Genomic DNA, 19,921 nt, shown 5'->3' on the forward strand with positions numbered 1-19,921 from the left:
AAATTCAGGTCAGTGGCCTCCCATAATGGTACTTATCGTTAGAAAAGTAGAAGCATGGTATTTGTCATGTTGCGGTATTAATCAAAGGTAGCGTAGACTCGCGGTATTCCACACATTCTGGTACTACTCACAGGTAATGAAATTCACACATGTATTACAGACCTACGTTTTCGCACAATGCGGCACCATTTACAGGCAACGCAAACCTATGGTGTTCATCACATAATTGTACTAACCACAGGGACTCATACTATCACGTGGTGTTCCTCATATAGTGGGTACTAATCATAGGCAAGCCAGAACCATGAGTTCCTTCATCTGATGGTGTCGCTCATATAGTGCTACTAATCACAGGTACTGTAAAAGCCATCTAGCCCTCGTTTGCTACTAATCACAAACCTATATGGTACCCAACATAGTGGTACTACGCGCAAGTTCCCCGCGTCGTGATACTAATTACAAGTAGTTTCATGGTTCTAATATTATCATCCCTTGGTCGCCCCTTTTAGTCACCTCTTAAAACAGCCAGGGTATACAATGGGTGTATTCTTTGTCTGCGACCCCCACCCAAAAGGGGTTGTGTATTTTATTTCCCTCAAGTGCACCGACAAGCCGCCACCTGGGACGTTCCACACAGCAGATTCGTGGGCCTATCAATTGCTTACCTAGCTTTTTCTTTAATGTTTTCAAAGAACTTCGCAAACTTTTACCTTGATAATTTATTCCAATCCCTTACTCCTCATCCTATAAATTAACATTTGCTCAATTTGTCCTCTTGAATTCGACTTTATCTTCTTTCCTACTTTTAAAAGCTCCGCTCTAGCTCATTCCACACCATCTCACCACTGGAGGCTTCAAACATACCACTTAGTCTAGCATCTTGCCTCCTTACTCCCAAGTCTTCCCAACATTTTCCTAACACTACTCCTTTGTCGGAAGTCACCCAGAACAAGTCGTCCAGTAGTCGTGGTGTGGGTTCCATACACTGGAGGCATACTGGGGTCTTACAATTTACTTTTTATAGTCATTTCTGTTAATGTTGTAATTTACATTCTCTTGTCTCCTTAATCTTAGTTACTGTTATAGTCTCGCCTACTGGACTTCCACATCCTTCTACTACTCACTCTACGGCACTCTCTACTACAAACTTGTTAATCATCTACAAACACTGCAGAAGGTTGCGCTGGCAAGGGGACAATGACCTGACCTTCAAACATTTAGGTCATGTAAGCTCTACACATCTCCAGCCTAAGTTCCTGCTAAAAGAACAGTGTTCGTGACTTTGCTTCATTGACTCAACCATGCCAGACTGCCGGCTAGTGCGGTGTCCTTTTCTCGAATCTTCCAGAACTTTCTATGTCCAGCTTACAGAAGATCTTGTGTATTTTACTTGTTGCAGCATTACGAAGAAAGTCAGCAACAAAGTTAAGTAATAAAAATCTATAACTCTTAATCTAATCTGATACTTTTGCCTGTCTGAGTCAGTTCAGTACTTTTTTTCTTTAGTAATTGTGTTCTACAAGATTTCTAGGAAGGACATCACAACTAAAATTATGAAATCACGAATTTGCTCACACTTTTTCTCCTTGAAGTTTTCATCAACTGGAATTGAATCAATTAACTTCCTTCATTTTCACTAAGAAAAGTATCTTTATATAATCTAATAGTTTATCCTCTTTGCAGCTGTTAAATTTTCAAATTATTACTGTATAACTGTTGTTGAAAATAGAATATTAAAAAAATTATTGGGTTTCTTCCCATTTATACTATCGACAAAATTGTCAATCCATCACCTGGTATGCCTATACTGGTGCCACCCCAATACCATCTCCTGAAAACATCCTCAGACTTTATAAAAAAATTCCAAACAAGCCCTAAATACTCTTATAACCTTCCTTAACAACCTTATTAATATGATTATCCCAATGAAGATAGTTCCTCGCATTAACACCTGACAGGACTTTTCCTCTTGGTCAAACTCCCACTTACCATTATCTCGCAACATTGTGACTACTCTGTACCATATAACATCATCTGCAAAATAACATTATCTGTGATTCCAGTTTTAGACTTGTATATAAGAAAACATAAAGGTCCAATAATACTGCCCTGCAGGACCCGCCTATTCATTAGGGAATCAGATGACGCTTCAGCTATTCTAATTCTTGAAGTTCTATTTTCTGTAGCTTTTCATTCAAACACTCTTTTGTCTAGTCCAATAGCCCTCATTTGTCATTAATCTATACCTTGGATAGGCCAGTAGCAATAGAGTCGATTTCATCTACCTGCTATATCTTGCTGGAGCCCTACAAGTTGGGCTTCATTGGAACAACCTTTCCTAAACCCGAACTGTCTTCTATCAAACCAGTTAGTAATTTCAAGAACCATGTCTAATGTAATCAGAAAGAATTACGTCAAGCTACTCTAACACATACCACGAGAGCATTTTGTCTAAACAATGCACCATAGAAGAGGATGTTGAAAATAGACTCTGTGCTACTCCAAGCATGAATTTAGGAATAAAGACATAACACATACCTGCCAACTTTTAGAAACCAAAAATAGGAAGATATTTTAATTCTGGATTTCATCACATATATTCCACCAGTCAACGTGAAAAAAGGTCAGGATAAAGGGCATATATATCTACAGTTACAATGCGAATTGACCATTAAATTAAAAATCTTCAACTAAGAAAACATAAAAATGGTTGCAAGAAAATGTACCTAATCACTGTCACACCGACACACACAACAAAATGCATAATAGCGTATTTTCTTGTGTAATTAACGAACATTTTTTACTAAGAATACAGGCGAAAACTTCAGATGCGTAAATTATTCAAGGAATTCAGATCTTTACAAATTATTTACAATTTATTTACATTTAAAAGATACATCAAATATAACATAAACATAATTGGTTCAACTCATTTGCGGTTATCGCCATTTGGCGTAAAAAACCAACGTGAGATTTTTTCTGAAATGTCAAATAGGGTACATCAGGTAAGTTAGATACGTGGGTTTGAAGTACCGACACTAGAAAATATTCTTCTCATTACAAGCTGACAATACAACCTGAATGACATACCGGCAAAGAAAGAAAACTGTCCAACATGAGAAGGGCCGGGCATCGAAGGAGGGACCCTGCTACATTACCCCAAACTGTTCGTATCCATTCTTGTATGAGTGACGTGTCCATCCACCCTTTTTCTTGAATACGAACGTGGATCACTCGCGGAAATTTTGCTTTAGGCATTGTTTTTCGTTTTAGAACAATGTAAGGTGCAAGCTTTCTGCCATCAGGTGTTACAGCGAGCATTGCAGTACTGGTACATCATTGTTTTTTTGCTTCCGGTAACGCATACGATAAACACTGTATGTTCCTTTCTTATCGATTGTTCAACTTTGTGGCATATGGAAACTGATTGGCGTCTGACTTGCGGTTCCTAAAAGGGAGATCAAATATTCCTTCACTTTACGCTTGTCAATCACAAAGTGATGAAAATGGTTGAAATCATCCGTCATTTTTTGGCATAATGTTGTTCTTTGTCGAAGAGAAAGTCCATTTCTCTTCATAAAATTAATCAAGCCTTCAAATCCAAGCTGCTGATTTCACGTGCCGCTGCTATTTCTTATTCTTTAAAATACAGCATTTCGTGAGAAACAGCTTATCCAACATTGCATAACATAATCATATATTTAAGCAGATAATCCTCTACTTGCGGAAACTTGCCGCTTTCTGGTCCGTGAAATGCTTTGCGAGACTTGTTGGCAGCTTGAAGTGCACTTCTGTTACCGTGGTAACGCTCGTATCATTTGGACACCGAATACTTGCTGCCCTTTTCCCGTATGTATCGACGTAACTGATCACTGCGAGTTTGTATGATGCAGTATTACTCCAATACTATGGACTGATGATTTTGAGATCACAGAATGTAGATTCACAATTAAGTATTTATTTATTTTCCACCTAGTCGATACAATGATTGCTTAAGGCAATTTTTATTGAAGTGCGATACGGACCATGAAGCTGATTTTATGTAATCACAGAATGTCTCATACCCGAAACACTCGTAAAACTAGTGCAGTGGGATTTCCTGACGGCTAATAACAGCACGTTGCCCTGTATTTAGAATGCCCGCATTCGCAATAGGAAGGCTGCTACTCGAGTAGTTGACATCTTTATTTCGAAACTCATCCGGAGCTGAGTGATGTATGTTCGAAGTTGTGGCTGCGTCAAATACGTGAACATTTTTTTCTCCACTTTGGACCCAAAAATATCGAGATGCGTAAATTAGGCAAGGGCGTTAATTACGCAAGAAAATGCGGTAGTTTCCTTTATCAGACGGTAAAATGAATGGAAATTTATAGGTATCTCTGAAAACTTGGAGATAATGTTTGTTGTATTTTTTGGCCATAATGAGAAAAGAAAATGCCAGAAACTATCACAGATACAACACCCTTAAAAACATTCAACTCACTAAAATTATGACTCAAATACGTGAAAACTACCACATACAAAACAATTCAATATGTCCCATACATTATTAACATGTGATTTCAACAGAGGGGGAAAGCGTAGAAATGCAAGAAAAAACAAGTGGCCTACAACTCCGAAGAAACTACGCACAGAAACGATGTTAACAGCATGCGAACAACACAATAACAAATTCATTCTTTCGCCCCAATTAACTGAGTCGTTAGTGTGCGCTAGCCTCTTGCTTTGCAGGACGATCGCCGCCCTGAATCCCTAGCTGTATCCAGCACACGCTGCTGTGGTGAGCGGGTAACACGATACACGAAGGCGACGGATGAAACACTCACGAAATAAAGTATCAAATAAATATGCTTGAAAATGAGGTTTCATAAATTACACAAGGATATAAGAATTTATCCTTTATCCTAGGGGAAGAGTACTGGCCGCACTAGAGGTTATATTTGTAAAAAATCGGAAGAAGTAAAAATAAATCGGAAATTCGGAAGACGAGTTAAAAACCGGAAAGTTTCCGGGTAAATCGGAGGGGTTGGCAGGTATGCTAACACTTGCTACCAAACTCATGGCGTATAAAGGAGTCACCATCACGTTGTTACTCTACCGATGTACAATCTGGACCCTGTATTGTCATGACATCAAGAAACTTTAACATTTTCATCAGCAGAAACTTTGTTCAATCTTAAATATGAAATAGGGGGAACCACGTCTCCAACACCATAGAAGTCTTTATCATTCCTCATCGGCCTCAGTAGACTGGGCATGTGTCGTATGAGTGAAACCAGGCTTCCTTGTCAATTCCTTTATGCTGAACTCTCCTGAGGCATGGGAGTCTGTGGTGCCTCTTTAAAGCTTTACAAAGACATGTCATAAACATGACATCTTAAACCTGGGACATACTTCCAAACCACCTCTACTGCTGTTGAACTGTCACAGGCAGGTATGCAGCCTCATCCTCCTCCGTTCGTCGAGTGCGATCTGTGTTCTACCATCAGGAGCACAACCCGATTGTACTTTTGGACCAATTGGGTGGATTTAGGTTTAGGATCTTAGTTACATGCCGGAGGACAGACCCTAAAACATAAAACTCATGTTTTACAGGAAAATTGCTCTTGACAAAATTATTATTATTATTATTATTATTATTATTATTATTATTATTATTATTATTATTATTATTATTATTATTATGTGCGTATGGACCCAATGGATCATGCAAAGCTCTAACGATTCTGTTTTCTTAGTTGCCAAACAGCTCTCATCATTTCTCCGTGGATCCTTTTTAGTTCTTCTGTCCACTTTGCTTCAGTCTTCTTTTTTACTTCATTCTCTGGTTGCATTTTCCATCCATTAATATTTTTCCTGTAAAGGTTTCTGTCTGTAGTGTCATTTGAGTTCATCTGGGCTTTTTCCAGATCCTTCTTCACTTCCAGTACCCATGGAATATGTTTTAGATGTTCTACCATGTAGGTGAGAATCTTGTGTGTCAGTCTACTTGCCGGCAGTCTGCGAACGTGCCCATAAAATTTCAGACGTCTTTTGCGGATGTCTGCTGCAATGTTGGAAAGTTCTTCTGTCACTTTGCGTGACCTCAGTCTATATCCATCTTCTGTTTTTCGGGGGCAAAGAATTTTCCTCAGGATTCTTCTTTTAAAATGTTTTCTAGGTCACCTTTCCCATTTAGTGTAAGGGTCTCGCTGGTGTATAAGACTTCGGGCTTGATTACTGTATTTTAGTGTCTGATCTTCGCATGGTGCGACAAATTTTTTGTTCTATACCTTCTTGTGTAAAATAAGAGAAATATCAGTGGCAGTGAAGTGAGCCGGTAAGTAGCTGTATGCAGCTCTGTACTTTATGAATAAAACCTAATAAATGATTTTTATACCAAAATATTGTGATACATGTGACAGGGAAGGAGGTAACTAAATGTGCTGAAACTCTGTATGTTACTGGACAAATGCACAAGTTCTGTGATATCATCATGCAGACCTAAAGTGAGTGTACTCACCTGCAGAAGAGCTTTGATCGCAGAGGAATCTGTGGCCATGGCATCACAGGCAGCTGACAGAGCTCGGGAACAAGTAGTGAGGAGTTGTGTCTGGTTAGTTCGAGCTTGACCAACAAGCAGTACAGGAAACATGGTCGTGAAGTAACTAAGGCAACGTTCCAAGGCCTCTGTGGGAACATTCTCGTCCAACTGCAAACAATTAACAATATTTACATAGACCATCTCAAACATGCTACTGCGGGGTAGCAGCCTCCGTCGTCAATGTGTTAAGAATAGCTTTCAAAACTTCCTGTAATAATGCTACTACTGTATTCTACATAACACAAAATCCATCAGCGAAAACAATAAATACTACCATTCAGGAGTATACTGAATGAAATGCTACTGCGCATGGCGAGAAGCAAGTCAGATCGAGGCTCAGTTGTGAACCAGCTATAGGGAGTTTCTCCAAATTTGTTGACTTTGTCTTAAAAAAAAATCATAAGATTTCAGCCATGAATATGGTGGTCATGCAACACTGATCTTTGCCATATGACAGGCTATCTCAAAAGGCCTCAGATTTATTCTATCAGAATAGCTTAATTTTGAAAGAAATTTCCATAAGAGTTAAAGTTTTTAAATATTCCAATGTGGATTTGGTCCCAATCCTACTCCAAGGCCAGAATTTCAATCTCCCTCAGTTAACACACTGAAACTACCAGATAGCAACATTGCTCGTAACATCTTCAAGTACGGTCGTTCAAATTTAACACTGAAGAAAGACTGTTTGCAAGAAGTGTTATCAGTGTTTTCTCAACAGTTCATAAGGAACTTTCTTTTTAAATCACGAATCAAGAATCTTTATTTGCCATTGACCATATACAATGAAATAGGCTTCATCAACTGATGATAATTTAGTACTTAATACAGTTGAACCTGCTTTATACGTAACTCTATTCTATGTAATTTGTATTTGTACGTAATTTCCTTTAGGTCCCGGCAAAATATAATTTAAAAGCGTGTTATTTAAACCTTATTTATACGTAATCCATTTATACGTAATTCGCTGTTATACGTATTAAGTGCCACTGAAATATAACTGAGTTTTGCGTAATTGTAATGAGAATGTGCTTTTTTAAAAGAAACTACTGTATTTACGAAGTTTCCTCTTTGTCGGTGTAGGTGGAAGTAGAGCGATCGAGTTTCGGTGCTGGAACAGAACACAGAGTTTTGCCGAATGACATTGTTGACCCTTACTTACTGGCGGCTTAACAAAGGCGAGTGCCCTTCGCTCCTCCTCTACCTTCATCGTTTCTGGCATACTGTAAATTTTTTTGAATATGAGAACTTCTTTCGTTGTAACTTCAGAGAGGTAAAATGTCCACGATGCCGGTATCTGGTGTTTACTGTTGAACAGTAGTTTTGTCATTCAGTTGCTTTTGATTAGCCATGGAGAACAGAAAAATGGAAAGTTATACGTGAAGTGGACGCTAATCCACATAAACAAAAACTGAAATCTCTTCAGACTTGGGGACTGCTTATAGCACGCTATGTACAGTCATCAGTAAAAGAAACGCTATTTTGGATGAGTTCTTAAAACTGGGTTCAAAATCAGCAAATAGCAGCCGTCAGCAAGAAGGATTTGGAGAAAGCACTTTTCACATGGTGCCAGCAAAAGCGGGCTGCAGCTCTACCAGTTAGTGGAGACATGCTAAAGGCAAAGGCGATGAATTTAGCTAAAATGATGAATATATCTGCTGCTTTCAAGGCTTCATCAAGATGGTTGCAAAGATTTAAAGATCATCATGGAATCACATGGAGAACAATTTGCGGTGACCCAAAATCTGCAGACGTCACGGTGCAACACTAGAAAGATGATGTTCTGCCGGGTATCGTAAGCTATTATCAGCCTCCAAACATCTACAACTGTGATGAGACCGGCCTCTTCTTAAATCTCTTTCCTAATAAAAAAAGGTGACTCATGCCATGGAGAGAAGAAAAGCAAAATTCGTGTAACAGTACTTCTCGCCACCAATGCAGATGGATTTCGCAAACTTCCTCCACTTGTGATAGGAAAATCGAAGAATCCGAGGTGTTTTAAGGGTGCGAAAACAAAACTTAAGGAATATGAATCCAATGGAAAAGTGGTTGAAAAACTGGACATTAAAATGAAAAAGAAACAAAAGAAGATCCTTCTTCTTATGGATCATTGTGCAGTACATCCATCTCAAATCGTTCTGGAGAATGTACGAATTGAATGTTTCCCTCCACAACCGCTTGATTTGGGCATCTCAACATTTAATAACACTGAGCGAGAACCTCTCTCCCTTAATTTGCTACAAGCCATGGACAGCCTGGAAGCAAGTGTCATCCTCCACAATCAGCAGCTGGTGTCTTACTGGAAGTGGCTGCCTCTAATGATGATTATGGGGACGAAGTTTTGTCTGGCAATGAGCTAACGCTACTGTAGTGTGTATTTTGTGCATTTCGATGACAATCTGGCTGTATGTGGAGAACTGCCGGATGAAGAGATTATTGCTGAAGTATGCCAACAACGCGGCCGTGATGGACAAGCTACAAACGATAGTGACATTGGAGATGGAGATAACGACTTTAATCTTCACACCTGAACTGACTGAAGTGTTAAGTGCAATCGAAGTGTGTAGGCGTTACATCAGTGCGAAAGGTTGTAGTGAAAATGCTTCAAATTCATTACTAAGTTTGTTAAAGGAGGTTTATACTCTTAATGCAAAAAAAGTGAAACAAACCAAACTATCTGATTTTCTTAATGCTGGGCCAAGTTCAAAGTAATACTTTCTGTCTTAATATTATTTGCAAGGATTTACACATGTAGGTCTATTCCATTGGTTTTTCAGTAAATACGTGATGTATTGCGTAAGTCTTATTTCTAAGTAATTCTGAGTTACAAGTAGTTTTTTCTCTTCCCCTTGATATACGTATAAGTCAGGTTCAACTGTATTACTAAGGCTAAATGAACATACACCTTTTATTAAAACTTAATACTAACATTATGCATTTCTAAGAATTCAGAGGTATTATAAAATGGATTTTCTATTAACCAATCATACATTTTTCTTTTAAAATTACTTAAAGGAGTGGACCGTGCAGAATGTGGTAATTTATTAAATAATCTTAACTGATTTTATGTGAGTGAGCAGTTTTTGACAGCCTGTGAATTGGGATGTCAATGTCTGCTTTACCCCGAGTATCATGAAGGTGAATGTTTTCCCTAGTACTGAATTCATTTATGTTGTTTATAACATGTGTCAAAGATATATAAGTATACAAATTTATAATTGTCAGTATTTTAAGCTTAATGAAGAGAGGTCGACAATGGTCAATTGCACCAGCCCTACAAATTGTTCGGACAACCTTTTTCTGTATTAGAAGAATATTATATACATAAGAAGAATGCCCCCATAATAACAGTCCATAAGTAATGTGTGACTGGAAGAGACCAAAATATGCCATCCTTAGGTAGTCACTGCTAACTAAATCCCTCAATTTCCATATCAAATATGCCACTCGTGATATTTTTTTTTACAAACATGATCAATGTGTGTTTCCCAGTTCAATTTGGCATCAATATGAAAACCCAAAAGTGCGACTGACTGTCTTTCAATATCTTTGGATAATCCTAGTGTGAGAAATTGAGTTTTATCCTGATTGCACAACAGCCTATTGGATGAAAACCAATGCATTGCAGTTGCAAGAGCTTCCTGTGACATCTGATGCAAACCTGAGATGCTCTGGTATTTTGTAATTAACGTTGTATTGTCCGCGTATGATACAAGAGCATGACATTTGACACTTTGCGGTAAATCATTGATTGCCAGAATGAATAAAAATGGACCAAGGACAGAGCCCTGTGGCACACCAGTTATAACTTTCTTCAAAGTGGAATACCTATTTTTAATTGAGACAAACTGATATCTGTTATTTAAGTATGACTTAATAATGTTCAGTGAGGGATACTAGACAGCATAAATCTCAAGCTTTGCTAGACAGCAACAACGAACATTGTATTCCGTTACAGTACGTTATGCCTAGCATGTCATATTTGAAGTTATATTTCTAATTTTAACATTGAAGATAACAAAAGTTTCTGCAAGAAGCGAGGACAATTTGTGTAAATAATGTATATATTATATCTTCAGCATATCTCAAATAGTTTCAAGTTAAAAACTTCATAATTGTTCCGTACTGAACTGAGAATCACAATACTAAAAAGAAAGTAAGACTGTCACGTTACAAATGAACTTCAACTGAATTTGCAATAAATGTGAATTTTTGAATCTTGTACTGAATCCAAGCTTACGGTAATTCTAATGTGGAAAAAAAAATCATTTTTACGCATAAATAGAAGTGCGACAAAATGCAACTTGTGACCCAAAATGCGAAATTAGTATGAATATGCGATTTTGGTGTGAAATCTGTGAAAATGTGCTATTTTACTGGCAAAAACAACATATTTCGGCAAAATCATCAGAAATACTCAAAATACGATGCATAAATCTTTCGACCGTTCTGATCTATGAAGAAAAGTAGCCAATCAATTGCTGCTTGTTGACTTTAATCGATAAATGGGAATAGCTGGGGGAATAAGATCTGTATCGATTATTATCAAAATGTAAATCGAGTGTTACGGAAATAACGAGATAGACGCAGCGTTGTTTTCCTGTTGTTCAAAACTGAAACTAGTGAAGAGTAGAAAGTCGAGTGATCGTTTAGGTTATGGGGCGCACGACAAAAACTGTGCACGAAAAGGGCTCAGTAATATGCAAAGGATGGTTTATATGCCACAGATTCAGCGACAGTGTTTTGCAAGTATTGTAATTGCAGAGTTGGGTGGGGAAAAAAAAAAAAAAGATAGCATTGTGAAACATGTTAAATCTGAAAAACACGTGGGTAAGCGACGCGATAACGAAAGTTCAACCCCTGCTGCTAGTACGTCTCAAAGAAAGCAATCTTCTAGATAGTTGTAAAGGACGAAAAATTTCCAGATATAACTTCTCGAAACGCACAGTTGAAGTATTTGCCAAAGCAAATATACCTCTGGAAAAGCTGGAAAGCAAAGAGCTAACAGCCTGGATTACTGAATTTTCAAATGCAGAGCTGCCATGTGTGAGAACTCTACGTGAAGTATATATACTGGGCAAGTTTTGATTTCATTGATCGGGTACAGTTTAGGTATTACAACATCAAAACCACGCGCAAAATTGAAGGATACCAAATTTGAGTGCAATTTTAATATCGAACTATCTTACCCGTAACCATTTGATCCAGTAATTTTTTAAATTATATTGTTATAATTTGAGGTCTTTCTTCCTTTCTAGAAATTGCATCTGACCACCAGAAAATAACAGCAGAGGCTCTAGTGGGGAAGAACATCAACATACTCTGTGATGAAACTACAGATAGAATGGGTCGTGTTTTTATCATCATATTCCAAGTCTCAGCTGGATCGGAAAGAGAGCTGCACATTGTTTCTGTGGACAATCATGATGCAGGAAATGCTACAAACTGCTCTTGTGCTGTTTTAGAAGCTCTGCACAGTTATAGTGTACCATATGATGCAGTTAAAGTGTTTGTTAGTGACAGTGCCCCGTACATGACCCGGTGTTATGAAACATTAAGTGTGGTCATAGGGGATCATTTAATGCATGTACAGTGCTGGGCACATAAGATCAGCTTGGTTGGCAACAGTTGGGTCGCAATGATGACAGATTTAAATCATGTGGTTGAGATGGTAAAGTCTGCATTTTTTATTTAAAAAAAAAAAAAAAGAAAGCAAAGTTTTTTCCTGCACCTGTCATCATAACCCAATGGAACAGCTGGTTTCAGGCTGTCTTCTATTTGAGTGCTTACTTTACTTTCCTTCTTCTTCTTTTGCTTTATGTTGCACCAACACAGATAGGTCTTATGGCGACGATGGGACAGGAAAGGCCTAGGAATGGGAAGGAAGTGGCCATGGCCTTAATTAAGGTACAGCCCCAGCATTTCCCTGGTGTGAAAATGGGAAACCATGGAAAACCATCTTCAGGGCTGCCGACAGTAGGGTTCGAACCCACTATCTCCCGGATGCGAGCTCACAGCTGCACGCTCCTAACCGCACGGCCAACTCGCCCGGTGCTTACTTTACTGATGTTGTTACATTTTTCAAGATGTCTGACAACTGTGGTATTAAGTACCTGACTGGTTTGAGTGACCGAGAAGTGAATAGGCTTCACTCCCACATGGTTTTTGTCACAGATCATGCAGCTGGATTGGTTGACCTCCTTACTGAACTTAAAGGGTCTCTGTACCTTACCTCTCATCTCCTTTACCTCAAACTGCATAACCTTGACGCCAGTTTTACCTTCATTTGTGAGGGGAATTTTCCTGCGGCAACTAACGATGCTTTGATTAAGCTCACTCCTCTACAGCAGGTTGCACGTAGAGACACATTTATCGAAGATGCTCATTCTTCACAGTGCAAGCTAGCCACATTGCAAGCTAGAAACCCCACCCATAAGCATTTTGTGTCAATTTCTCAAGATTTGTATACAAAAAATATAATTTTGAATAACACTGATAAATTAGATGAACTTGAGAAATTGTTTGGAGTAACAGATCTCTCACAAAATGATATCTGGTCTGGTTACTGTTCTCTGAAATATGCAATTCAAACCAAGATGAAAGAAAGTGAAAGCTGTGATGTCATGCTTGCATATTTGCTAAATACTGTCTTGAGTTGTTGTGGACCCGAACGAACAATGTAGATAGCAAGCGCATGTTGTTTCATTACAACACAGTGGTTATAGACAGGCGCTGCAATTTGAAATAAAGCAATGCCGAAGTACTGACAATGCTTTTGTTTGAACAAGGAATTTGTATTGTGTGTGAACCAAGGACAATAATTACACTTCATAAACTTGGAATCGTTAAAATAAATAATACCATGCGATTATTTTAACTTTGTAAATAGATGCTAATTTTTCAGGTTCCTATTAATAACAGTGTATTGAAAAGATGGAACCCTATACTTTCTTCTTTTTTTTTAATGTTTTTATATAAATAGATTTCACTTGTGAAGTGAAGTGTAGGGATTGGGTGGACCATAAACCTAACATTGCTTCATAAGCACGCAGGACTCGCAAGACAAGTCTGATGTCGACAAGCACTAATTTATAGTGATAAGGAGATTTTAACTCATTTTACCAAAGTTTGAAACAGGCAAAAACACGCACCTGTTTTAATACAGAACTGCATAATTCATCAAGTGTTTATAAACAGAGCATCAAGGCCACACCAGTGACACTTCATGTTATCATACTAGAGATCACGTTCAAAATAAAGTACATGTTATTCGACAGAAAAGATCTATTATATTAGAGAACAGTGCATATGAATTTTTAGACCTGAAAATTTATTACTTTAATGAAATGGCATATGGCTTTTAGTGCCGGGAGTGTCCGAGGACAAGTTCGGCTCGCTGGGTGCAGATCTTTTGATTTGACGCCCGTAGGATGAAATGATGATGAAGATGTCACATACACCCAGCCCCCGTGCCAGTGAAAATAACCAATGATGGTTAAAATTCCCGACCCTGCCGGGAATCGAACCCGGGACCCATGTGACCAAAGGCCAGCACGCTAACCATTTAGCCATGGAGCCAGAGATGCAAATATTATATAGACATTTTAATATTATTGTACATGTTTTATCGAACATGGTTCTTCAGCAGCTCAAGGTGGTCTATCCTGCTAAATGTGTTTGTAATGTAAATACATCAGAAATAAATCAAGTGGTGATTAGGTGGGAAATCCAAGCTTATAATTGAGATTGCTACTAGTTGGTCACAACTTAAAGACGAACTTGTAAAAGCAGCCACCGAGGAAACTTAAATGTAAGTACCTGTGATAAGGCATTAGAACTCTACATGAAAACATGGCAAGACTGGAATTCACAGAAAACCACAGAGAAAATCCCAAAAGAGATGAAGTATAGGATTCCAAAAATGTCACTATGGTCAGATCAGACTGGCAGAAATCGATCAAGAGTTCAAGAACAACAATAGGAACTTTTACAGAAGTAGTGACGAGTTACTCTCTGTTTCAAACGACCAGAAACAAATAATGAAGAAAACTGTAACCTTTTGGCAGATCATTTCAAAGACCTCCTACTGGCCAACTCACTTTTGATACAAATCCAGATTCAGAGCCTCCAACAATAGACGAAGTTGAACAAATACTACACGAGTTAAAAAACAACAAAGCTCCTGGGGAAGATGATATAACTGCCGAAATGTGGAAACTAGGTGGCAGAAATCTCACTCAGAAAATCCATAAAATTCTTACAGACATTGGACCAGTGAAACAATTCCTGAAGATTGGTAGTGTGCAACAAATGACCCATTGCATAAGAAAAGGGATAAAACTGATATAAATAACTACTGAGGTATTTCCCTACTAGCAGTTACCTACAAAATTCTTTCAAAACTTCTACTCAAGAGACTTGAAATGCAAACAGATCATTTGATTGAAGAATATCAGGTGGGGTTCAGGAAAGGCAGGTCATGCACAGAACATATTCTTAACCTCAAAAGCATCCTAGAAATTCGTAAAAGCAGGGAAACAGTAATTACTTTCATGGACTTCAAAAAGGCATATGGCTCCGCAGACAGAGAGATCAACACTTTTCTGTGTACTGGAAGAATTCAAAGTAGACAGGAAAACAAGACAATTAATCGTGCAAACACTAACAGGCTCCACTTCAAAGGTTAAATTCTTCGGGGAACTGTCTGAAACCATTTGATGTTAAAAAACAGGAGTCCGACAAGGAGATGGGTTTTCCCGTCTATTGTTAATCTTGTTTTGGAAAAGTGATTAGGACTTGGGAAAAAGAAGTTAAAGGATAACACTTGGCAGAGTACATGAAACCAAAATTAATTTACAGTGTTTGGCCTTGCTGATGACTTAACAGTGTTGTCCAATAACTCCATGAAATTGCATCCAGAACAGGACTCCAGATCTCATACCAGAAAACCAATTCACTACATGTACCTAGATGGACAACCACTGAAAACGCAATATGGCAAAATGTCTCAAGTGTCTAAATTCTAATACTTGGGAGAAGTCATCAAACCTTGAATCATGAAGCAAACAAACTCACTTTACAACACTGTAATTAAAACTTATGGAGTGAATTATAGGGACATGATGACGTAAAGCTGTTGGCTGTGGCTTAAGACTGAAGACGATGGAATAGGCCTATATCCAGCAGTGGACTGAAATAGGCTAGAAAAGAAAAAGAAGAATATTTCCTTTTTTAAGGGCATCTTCAGCCTTAATCTAAAACCTGAATGATGATAAATCAGGAGATTAAGGCTGAAGATACCCTTAAAAAAAAAGGGGGGCAAAAAATGTCCCTATAATTTACTTCATAAGTTTTAATTCTTAATTAAAATTACTCTTTATGTATTGAATAGGTGGAATTTAAAAAACACTATTTCTTTGACTTTAATGCACAATTCAATATGGACCAAAATATAAGAATGATAACGTGTAATCACTGCTTGACACACCATCCAAGCACTACCACCAACAAAACTTGGTCAGAAGATCACAAGGAAAGTCACACCAAGAAGATGAAGAGATTTTGGGAGAAGGAAAAGGCAACGACATCAGCTAAACAAGTTTGATTGTGCTCCTTAGTTCGGCCTAACAAAGAAATAATAACAATAATAATTTTATTATTTATTTATTTATTTATTTACAGAGTTTACGCCCACACTGGAGCACTTAAATCAGACTACAACAAATTTGTCTTCCTTTTCTTCTCCCAAAAAGTCTTGAGTCTGGTTGACCTGGCTGCCCTCTCTGCATCCGTTATAACATATTGTTTCCTCTGTACAGTGGTCAGAGGAAGCCTGATGCATTTATTCTTCAAAATACTTTTCTCGCCTCTGTTTTCTATGGTTTGCATGGTAATATTCAACTCCTCCAAATCACTTTGGACTTCTTTAAACCAATTGTTTTTGGATTTACTATTCCAAAAGTAATTTAATAATTGTTTTGAAACTCTGTTATCTTTTAGTCGAAATTTATGACAAAAAAAGGCAATTCTTCTTTTTCTCATCGTGTCTGTGATAGACTCACTTTCCCGATAGATCACCTCATTCGGCAACAATCTCCACTGTCCATCCACCTGATGTTTCTTCTTTATGATCGTCCTGAGTATCCTTCGATCAACTCGTTGTAAACGTTCTGTTGTTGATCTAGTATTGAGTTTAAATAATGTTTCACAAGCATAAGTTGCTTCTGGTTTAATAACAAAGTTATAATGCCTAAATTTAGCATTAATCGAAAGACATTTCTTTTTGTATGTAGGCCAAGTTATCCATTGTGCCTGCTTCAGTTTATATATTCTGCTCTCTATTGATGGTTTTTCATTGCAATTCTAAGTGAGATTTTCACCCAAATATTTAAATGTACTTACAATTTCAATTCGTTTATTATTATTTAATAATAGCATCCATAGAGAATCTCTGTTTAAAATTTTAAGACACCTTGGACTACACCCCAAATTAATAAACATGATAAAATTGACTCTCACCAATACCAAGTCAAAAGTGAAGTTTAGGGGTGAAACATCAGAGACATTTGAAATTAAAACTGGACTACGGCAGGGAGATGGGCTCTCACCACTATTATTTAACTGTGCTCTAGAAATGGTAATGAGGGAATGGTTTAGAAAATGTCCCCCCAAAATAAAGATTGGCCGAAAAATCAAAACAAATTGCCTGGGTTTTGCTGACGATTTAGCATTACTAGCAGTGGACATAAAAGAAGCAAAAACCCAGATATCAGAACTTCAAAACATTGCAAATAAAATTGGCCTCAAAATATCATTTGAAAAAACAGAAATTATGCCCCAAAAACCAACACAGCTAAAAGAAGTCACCATAAATGGTAATAAAATCAAAATAGTAACTCAGTTTAAATATCTTGGAGAAGTAATAACACATAACTTAAATGAAAAAATCTCAATCCAAGTAAGAACAAATAGATTAGCTAAAGCACAAAAATTAACATGGGATATCTACAAAAAGAAATGTCTATCAATAAATACAAAAATAAAACACTACAACACAGTTATAAAACCGGAAGCTACATATGCAGCAGAAACACTCTTTTACCTGAATAAACAATCAAAGACTGACAGACTTCAGAAAATTGAAAGGAGGATTGGAAGAACCTGTATCAACAAAAAATATCAGAAAGATGGACAGTGGCGGTTAATACCTAACAAAGTCGTGTACAAAGAGCTAGAACCCATTACAGATACTATGCGTAAGAGGAGACTGGGATTCTTTGGACATATCATAAGGATGCAGGACTCGAGACTTCTGAAACAACTAGTACAACACAATCTCGTCTCAAAAAATACCACAACAGGATGTAAATGGATCAGAGAAGTAAGAGAGGATCTGAAGGAAATAGGCCTTACAACAGAAGACACCAAAAATAAGATAAAATTGAATACAAAACTCAAGAATACAAACCTCCGCTTTACCCTTACACAAAACAAACCAACAACACGCACATTTTCAACTGAGGAAAGGGCACGAAGATCGGAGCGTCTGAAGAAGTACTGGGAGGACCGCAAAGCCCGAACAATCCCTTCAAAGAGACCTGAACGACGGACTGACTAAAGTGATCCTATGTGGTCATAGAAGAAGAAGAAGAAGAAGAAGAATAGCTCTGAATTTAAAGTTCTGAAAGTAGGCATTATTTTTGTTTTATCATACGAAATTTGCAATCCAACTTTTTTTGCTACATTTGCAAGTTCCTCCAACTGAACTTTAGCCTCTTCGAAACCATTTGCCAGTATCGCAAGATCATCCGCGAAAGCCAAGCAATTTAGTTTGATATTTTTTCCAATTTTGACTTTTGGAGGACATACCTTAGTCCACTCTCGCATGACCTTTTCCAATACACAATAGAACAATAATGGCGAAAGTCCATCTCCCTGGCGGAGGCCTGTTGTAATTGCAAATGATTTAGATAACTCATTTCTGAATCTAACTTTAGATTGAGTATTCTTAAGAGTCATACCAATCAGGCTAACAAGTCTGGAATGTAGACCAAATTCCTGAAGGACATTCAACAGTGATTCACGATGTATACTATCATACGCCTTTTGAAAATCAACAAACGTAATAACTAAATTTTTGTTTCTAGATCTATGCTGTTTCATAATCCATTTTAAACTGATGATTTGGTCAGGACAGCTTCTTCCTGGACGAAATCCACCTTGATATTCCCCTAGTTCACAGTCAAGATGACCCTGTATTCTGTTATAGATAATCTTAGATAAAATCTTATATGTAATATTCAATAATGATACTCCCCAATAATTATTTGGATCAGATCTATCGCCTTTTTATGCAATGGTTGAATTATTGCCATATTCCACTCTTCAGGCATTGTAGCAGTATTCCAAATATCTATAAGATATTTATGTAGATTCTGAACGGTTTGGTCATTAGCATTCTTCCATACCTCTGCGACGATTTGGTTCTCTCCCGGTGCTTTATAATTTTTAAGGGAATCAATTGCTGCTCGTACTTCATTATAAACGGGCGGTGTAACCTTTTCTAAAGGTGTCCTATTTTTTGGATGTGTGTCATATTGCAGATATTCTGAAATTTCCTGGCTGTTAAGTAAGTTCTCAAAGTATCTAGCTAAAATTTCCGCATTATCTTGATTAGTATGTGCCTGTTTTCCATTAGTATCTCTCATTAGGAGTGTTGGGGGAGTATAATTAGTTTGGTATTGCCGAAATGTTTTACAGTAATCTCTTGTCTTATGTTGAGTAAATGCTTCGTCAATAGAGTGTAACATCTCCGTGTGATAATTTCTCTTAACCCTTCGGATGATTTTAGCCGTATGTTGTCCAGCAGTAACAAGTTCTTCGCGTGACTGTTCTGTTTTCCATTGTTGATCAATCAACCATGCCTTGTGTCGGTGTTGAATCGCTGCATCGCACTCCTCATTCCACCAAGCATGTTTTTTCCTCTTTTTAATGGGAGCGTTTTCCTCAGCAATGGTTTTTAGCTTGTTAATTACCATTCCCAAATCATCACTTAGATAGGTTTTAGATTGTTCATAATATAATTTATTATTAATGAGATAGCTAGGGTCATATGTTTTCTTCCTATTACATTTGGAGAGAATGCATTTCTTTTTTGGAGTTAATTTTATTTTAATTTTGGACAAATAATGATCTGAATCTATGTCCACTCCACGGAGGACCCTCACATTGTAAATTTCCTTATGATAGTTCTTATCCATAGCTACATGATCAATTTGGAACTCCCCTAATTTAACATTAGGGCACTTCCAAGTCATCAGTTTATGTGGTCGTCGTTTGAAT

At 37.6% G+C, this 19,921-nt stretch overlaps 1 protein-coding gene across 3 annotated transcripts in view; it reads right to left on the bottom strand.

Annotated features, from left to right (window-relative positions):
* DCTN1-p150 (dynactin subunit 1) overlaps window positions 1-19,921 on the bottom strand; it is a 684,595-nt gene that overhangs the window by 241,155 nt on the left and 423,519 nt on the right. For all 3 annotated transcript variants that reach the window (XM_067155601.2, XM_067155604.2, XM_067155600.2), the window contains one exon: window positions 6,503-6,691. In XM_067155601.2, coding sequence (XP_067011702.2) covers window positions 6,503-6,691 — 189 coding nt within the window. The remainder of the gene's footprint in view (window positions 1-6,502; window positions 6,692-19,921) is intronic.

The sequence above is a fragment of the Anabrus simplex genome, chromosome 11 (assembly GCF_040414725.1).
Source record: "Anabrus simplex isolate iqAnaSimp1 chromosome 11, ASM4041472v1, whole genome shotgun sequence".
NCBI lineage: Eukaryota > Metazoa > Arthropoda > Insecta > Orthoptera > Tettigoniidae > Anabrus > Anabrus simplex.